General features: G+C 44.0%; 1 protein-coding gene across 1 annotated transcript; it reads left to right on the forward strand.

Annotated features, from left to right (window-relative positions):
• Positions 1 to 224: 224 nt before the first annotated feature.
• On the forward strand, positions 225 to 4,240 carry LOC310810343 (urokinase plasminogen activator surface receptor-like). Its single transcript, XM_083678057.1, has 5 exons — positions 225 to 347; positions 902 to 1,018; positions 1,436 to 1,582; positions 1,979 to 2,089; positions 3,310 to 4,240. Exons 1-5 carry the CDS (start codon positions 302 to 304, stop codon positions 3,513 to 3,515), a joined length of 627 nt encoding a protein of 208 aa, XP_083534183.1. The 5' UTR covers positions 225 to 301; the 3' UTR covers positions 3,516 to 4,240.
• The last annotated feature ends 2,158 nt before the right edge of the window (positions 4,241 to 6,398 follow it).

Consider the following 6,398-nt stretch of genomic DNA (forward strand, 5'->3'; position numbering starts at 1 on the left):
CCAACACGTTGTAGCGTTTAATCCACATTGGCTTCAGTCCAGACAGAACTTTGTCAGGTCCTGCATGTCCTTTCAAATTTTCACAGCACAGAACATCGTCATGACCTTTTAGCTTTTGAACAAACATATCAATCGAGTGTCTTTCTCTGGCAAAAGGTACATCTGTGGAGGTAGACCTGCATCCTGCCAAAGTATATCCTGTGTGCGGGCGCGCGCGCGAACCACACCTCATCCGGGTGATAAAAGCTGGGACTCGAGACGTCCCGACTCATTGGAACCCGCCTCCGCACGAGCTCTCAACATGCATCTGATTCTGCTCATCCTCGGAAGCGCGCTGCTCCACAACGGTAAACTCGAGCAAGAACATTTATTTTTTGTTTGTTATTGTACAGATTTGATATGGTTATAAGTAACTGGATGTCTCTTTAATTAATAATTTCGTGGCAGGGTATTATTGATCTTTTTTGTTTTAATTATTTTTGCGATATATATTTTATTAGTTTTCAAATACGTTTAGGCTTATCAATTAATTAGGCTACTTTAAGATTCAAGATTCAAGATTCAAGATTCTTTATTTGTCACGTGCATACAAGTATACAGTGAAATGCAAAAGTGACAGTGCCACAGAGTAGTGCAACAATACAATAAGTTTTAAAATACAATAAAATAAAAATAGAAGTACTAAAAAAACTAAAGTACTAAAAAAACAGTAACTATATCGATGATTAAGCGGTTAAATCATAAAATATAAGTAAATCCATGAACTTAACTAAGTTTATGTCCTAAAAAAAACATATTTAGTCTCTCCGCTAAGTTCTACAATGGCTACCAATAATAACGGAATCGGCCTGAACCTGTTTTATGCCCCGTATTAATCTGGGATGTAAATGTTTTTTCTCAGCTCTTTCACTGAAATGTTATGAGTGTCCTATTGGAGCCACGGGACAGTGCACGAACAAGCAGACAGAATGTCCGCAATCCTCCCAATGTGGCGCCATGAGAATCGTCTCTTACGCTGGTGAGACAATTAACATTAAACATGTTTTTTTTTTTCATTCAGCAGAATACATGAGAATAAATCCCATAATAATAATAAATCCTTGATCTTCTTAGTGCTTGATTGTTAATTGTTTTGTTTTGTTTAGTTTAAGTTATAGATGTTATATTTTATTTGAGGCTATATATTATATGTTCTATAGGCTGTATCTAATAGGCTACTATATCAAATGTGAAATAAGCCAATATAAGGTTTTCCAAACAAGAACAAATAACAACCTCAGTGTGTTTAACGTCTATCTGTGTAAACGGCTCATTCTTCACCTGTGTCCTTATGATGAATAACGGTGGCAGGTTGATTAAATTAAAAGTTATTAATATTATCGATAAGTTTGCTTGCTTGCACACTCATAGACTGACATTTCCCTCTCATATTCAGCTGGTAATAAGGTGGCCGACATGAACATGAACTCGTGCATGATGTCGGAGCAATGCATAAAAGCCTCCGTTAACTTTGGGATATCAGCGACGTACATCAACACAAAATGCTGCAACACGGAACTGTGCAACACTCAATCCGCCCCCGGTAATAACCTAAATGTATCATTGAATCAGTATTTAGTATGCGTTTGTGTGTATGTGCGTGCCTGCGTGCGTCTGTGTGTTTGTGCGTGCCTGCGTGTGTGTGTGTCTGTGTGTGTGTGTGTGTGTGTGTGCGTGCCTGCGTGTCTGCCTGCGTGTGCGTGCGTGTGTGTGTATGTGTGTGTGTGTGTGTGTGTGTGTGTGTGTGTGTGTGTGTGTGTGTGTGTTTGTGTTTGTGCGTGCGTGCCTGCGTGTGTGTGTGTGTGTGTGTGTGTGTGTGTGTGTGTGTGTGTGTGTGTGTGTGTGTGTGTGTGTGTGTGTGTGTGCGCGTGCCTGCGTGTGTGTGTGTGTGTGTGTGCGTGCCTGCGTGCGTTTTAAAGCCTTCACGTCTCTCCTCCAGAGCCCATCAGCAGCGCTGCGAACGGGAAGAAGTGTTACACTTGCAATGGACAGGACTGCACCAGCACTCTGAACTGCAAGGGGGACGAGGACCGCTGCATCTCAACCACAGGTAATATCACATCTCAACCACAGGTAATATCACATCTCAACCATAGGTAGTCTATTCTATTATTATTATTATTATTATTATTATTATTATTATTATTATTATTATTATTATTATTATTATTATTATCATCATTATGCCACTTACAATAAGTACATTTGTCTCAGTAAGTGAATCAACTATACAACAATCATCGTAAGTAAATCTTCAATAAGAACAAGTGTCACTGGCAGTCACAGTGCTGGAGAAAGGGAGAGACAACTTGTTTTCAGGTAATGTGGTAATGTAGGGGTAATGTGGTAATGTAGGGGAAATGTGGTAATGTAGGGGTAATGTGGTAATGTAGGGGTAATGTGGTAATGTGGGGGTAATGTGGTAATGTAGGGGTAATGTGGTAATGTGTATGCAATATTCCATGGGGTCATTTCTACACCAGTGGTGTTGCTCAAGAGGTCAAATTGCCAACTTTTATTTTTTAAAGGGATAGAGCAGCTTTGAAATCAGTAAATAGAATTTAAGAATTAGAATTTATTCTACCCGATGCATGCATCATTTCTAGGCCGACAGGGTCACACAGGGTCACACAGGGTCACACAGGGTCACACAGGTCTTCTGTCTACTGGACAGCCAATAAACTGGCAGATGCAAGAAGGACATCATTATCACCAGCGAACAACGCTAAAAAAACCGAAGCTATTTGGTTGGATATATCGGTGTGAGATGACGGGAGGCCGGCCCCCTGAGGTTGTGCCAACAGACCCACCCACTGCTGTTAGCACCCACATGCAGAGCAGGAGACAGAGCAGAAGGGGGGGGGAGGGGGGGGGGGCGGTAGACAAATTTCCGCTGCAGCAGATGGAACCATATGGTTGTTTTGTGTTGTTAGTCTCCTGGGCTGCCGGTATGAGGAATGTGTGACAGTCTGGAGTGGTGAAGTGGAATATCTCTTGGGTGACGCAATGACCTTGCCTGTGACGTGAAGACTAGTGCCACATTATTTGCTCCAGTGTTAGCCCCCGTTTCACCAATGCCCAGCAGGCTTTAGCTCTTCAGGCTAACACAGTCTTATGGCACGCAGGACACCCTGGGTCTGTCCTCCTCAATATGCTCTTTGTCACATAGAACCTTCTCATGTTAGTGTTTAACACCGTCTCTCTCTCTCTCTCTCTTCTTCTGTGTGTGTGTGTGTGTGTGTGTGTGTGTGTGTGTGTGTGTGCCTCTAGTGGATGCGGGCGGTCAGAAGATGACCATGATGGGCTGTGCCTCCAAGAGCGTGTGTGCGTCGGGGGGCATACCGTCTGACATGGGCACGGCCATGGGCATGAACGTGAACTGTTGCGAGGGGGACCTGTGTAACGGAGCCAACAGCCTCGGCCTCGGCCTCCTGGTCCTGCTGGCCTCTGCCGTCTCCCTCACCCTCTTCCACTGAGGCACACAGTGATGACCTCACTTCCTCTCAGTAACGCGCGTTCCTTTACCTTTTTTCAGGTTGCACTTTGTTTCACAGTAGATAAATGACAGTGGGGTGAGTTTCCCAGAGGGGTGAGTTTCCCAGAGGGGTGAGTTTCCCAGAGGGGTGAGTTTCCCGAACGTTTCGTAGCTGTGGCAGTACTTCATCTCTTTTTTGACAATGCAGGCCAGCAAAGTTCTTCATTTAACAAATTTTTCACACACAGAAGATTGATTTTCACAGTTGTTACTGTCTTATGGCTTTGCATCCGAGTCGTAGGGAGAAATGTAAAGTACTGCTTAAGCTACGAAGCTTTTATGAAACTGACACCAGGTGTTAACGTAAAATGTATATAGTTAGATGGTAGTGTTTTGGGGAGATACATTAAAGCAAGCAACTTTTGATACCAGGTCAATTGTGTTAAGTTATTAAAACTGCACCAGAATGTAACACACCAGGTGAACGCCAGTGAAACAGCTCTGTGAAAGTGTACACCTGTCTGTACACCTGCCTGCAGAATGCTCCATAGCTCTTTTATTATGGCTCTTATTGGACCTCCCTACCCCCAACACACACACACACACACACACACACACACACACACACACACACACACACACACACACACACACACACACACACACACACACACACACTCACACACACACACACACACACACACACACACACACACCCCGGCCCACCTATTACAGGGAGACATCTTACTGTCTGAATGAGTCTGTATAAAGCACTCCATATCATCTGTATTTCAGCTTTTTGACTTGTTTTTTTAACTTGCTGATTTTATTATAACAGACCAACAAATTCCATTGTAATCCCAACATGAATATACTTGAAATGGAATTCATTGAAATATGATACACATACAACATAGATTGGTATAGCACTTTCCCTGAAACCCGAAGTGTCTGTTGTCACTCACATATATATATATATATATATATATATATATATATATATATATATATATATATATATAGTGACTATATATATAGTCAATCTATTGGAGTTAATGTATTTGGCATGAGTATTTCAATGAGAAACAATGTTGTACATTAAATACTAAATAAAAGTGTCTGATTTATTATAAAATACTGTTGATGATCTGACTCATTGTCACCACCTCACCAGCTTCCTCCCACAGCCTTTAAAACTCTCAAACCAAACTTTTAACAGAGAAAACCTTTGATTTTATTCAAGTTGGAGACCCAAAGATGTCTCCTGTGGTAAATCTTCCCATCAATCAATCAATAAAAAAAAAATCAATCAATCAATGTGAGATTTTCCAGGTCAGAGAGAACAGGGGTGGCTGGGGTCCCTGAGGATCTTCCCAGCCTTCTTCTTGCATCTCTCAGAGTAAATGTCCTAAATGGCTGGGAGCTTGCGGCCCGTGATGGACTGGGCCATTTTCACCTCCCCCTGCAGAGCCTTACGGTTGAGGGCGGTGCAGCTGCTGTAGCATGCGGTGATAAAATCATAAAACGTTTGTAAGGATGCCAAATTTCCTCAGCCGCCTGAGAGAAAACAGGCACTGACTTGATCACAGAGTGAGTGTAGTGTGACCATGTTAGGTCCTCGGTGTTGTGGACACCAAGGAACTTGAAGCTGTCCCCTCCCTTCTTCCTCCTGAAGTCCACAATCAGCTCCTTAGTTTCAGTGATGTTCAGGGAGAGGTTGTTATCCTGGCACCAGTCAGACTCTTACCTCCTCCCTGTAGGGAGGAGCGTTGTGTCACTGCCTACTGTAGCCTACGCCAGACACACTACTCGTGTTAGTTTCAGTGATGTTCAGGGAGAGGTTGTTATCCTGGCACCAGTCAGACTCTTACCTCCTCCCTGTAGGCTGACTCATCGTTATTAGTGATCAGGCCAACCAGAGTGGTGTCATCAGCAATTTGAAGATGGAGTTGGAGCTGTGCGTGGCCACACAGCCATGGGTGAACAGGGAAAACAGCAGGGGACTGAGCAGGCAGCCCTGGAGGGCCCTTGTGTTAAGAGTCAAAGTGGAGGTGATGCTGCCTACCTTCACCACCTGGTGTCTACCCGTCAGGAAGTCTAGGATCCAGTTACATAGGGAGGTGTTGAGACCCGGGTCCCTGAGCTTAGTGACGACCTTGGAGGGGACAATGATGTTGAATGCTGATGCTGTAGTCAATGAACACCATTCTCACGTAGGTGTCCTTCTTGTCCAGGTGGGATAGGGCAGGATGCAAGGCTTCGGCCATGGCGTCATCTGTGCATCTATTGGGGCAGTATGCAAACTGAAAACCTGCGTTCGGATTGTACAGAAAATACAACTTCTTTTCTCTCCTTGTAACTTTTTTCCTGATGTACAGTACTTGACCCAGCTACCCTCATGCCAACAGAGGAAGATGGTGAATCACATGACTGCATTTCTGTGCTTGACACCGAGTGTCCCCCACGCCAGGACCTTTCTGTAATGAAATGTGAAGCTCACACTAACGCCTCTGACCCCATTTCTACAGGAAACGTCTCAGCCGACGCTGCAGCAAACGGTGGCTGAGTGTCTGGTGTTGGTTGATATGATCAGTTCTACTGTCTGGTGTTGGTTGATATGTTCAGTTCTACTGTCTGGTGTTGGTTGATATGTTCAGCAAATGGGTTGAAGTTTTTCCCCACCTCTTAACAGGATGCAGGTGTAGTGGCAAAGATCCTGCTGAGAGGAATAATCCTGCGCTGGGGGATCCCCAAGCAGCTGAGCAGTGACAATGGAACTGCCTTTGTCAATCAAGCTCTGCAACAAATTGACTGAGTATCTTGGTTTTAACCTCAAGTATCATTGTTCTTACCATCCACAGAGTGGGGGAGCCGTGGAACGAGA

Source organism: Argentina silus (genome assembly GCF_951799395.1).
Source record: "Argentina silus genome assembly, chromosome: 10".
Taxonomy (NCBI): Eukaryota; Metazoa; Chordata; class Actinopteri; order Argentiniformes; family Argentinidae; genus Argentina; species Argentina silus.

Coding starts and splice junctions, on each gene's coding strand:
- LOC310810343 (XM_083678057.1), top strand. CDS start 302: ATGCATCTGATTCTGCTCATCCTCGGAAGCGCGCTGCTCCACAACG. Junction 348..901: donor AAGCGCGCTGCTCCACAACG/GTAAACTCGAGC, acceptor GTTTTTTCTCAG/CTCTTTCACTGAAATGTTAT. Junction 1,019..1,435: donor GAGAATCGTCTCTTACGCTG/GTGAGACAATTA, acceptor TCTCATATTCAG/CTGGTAATAAGGTGGCCGAC.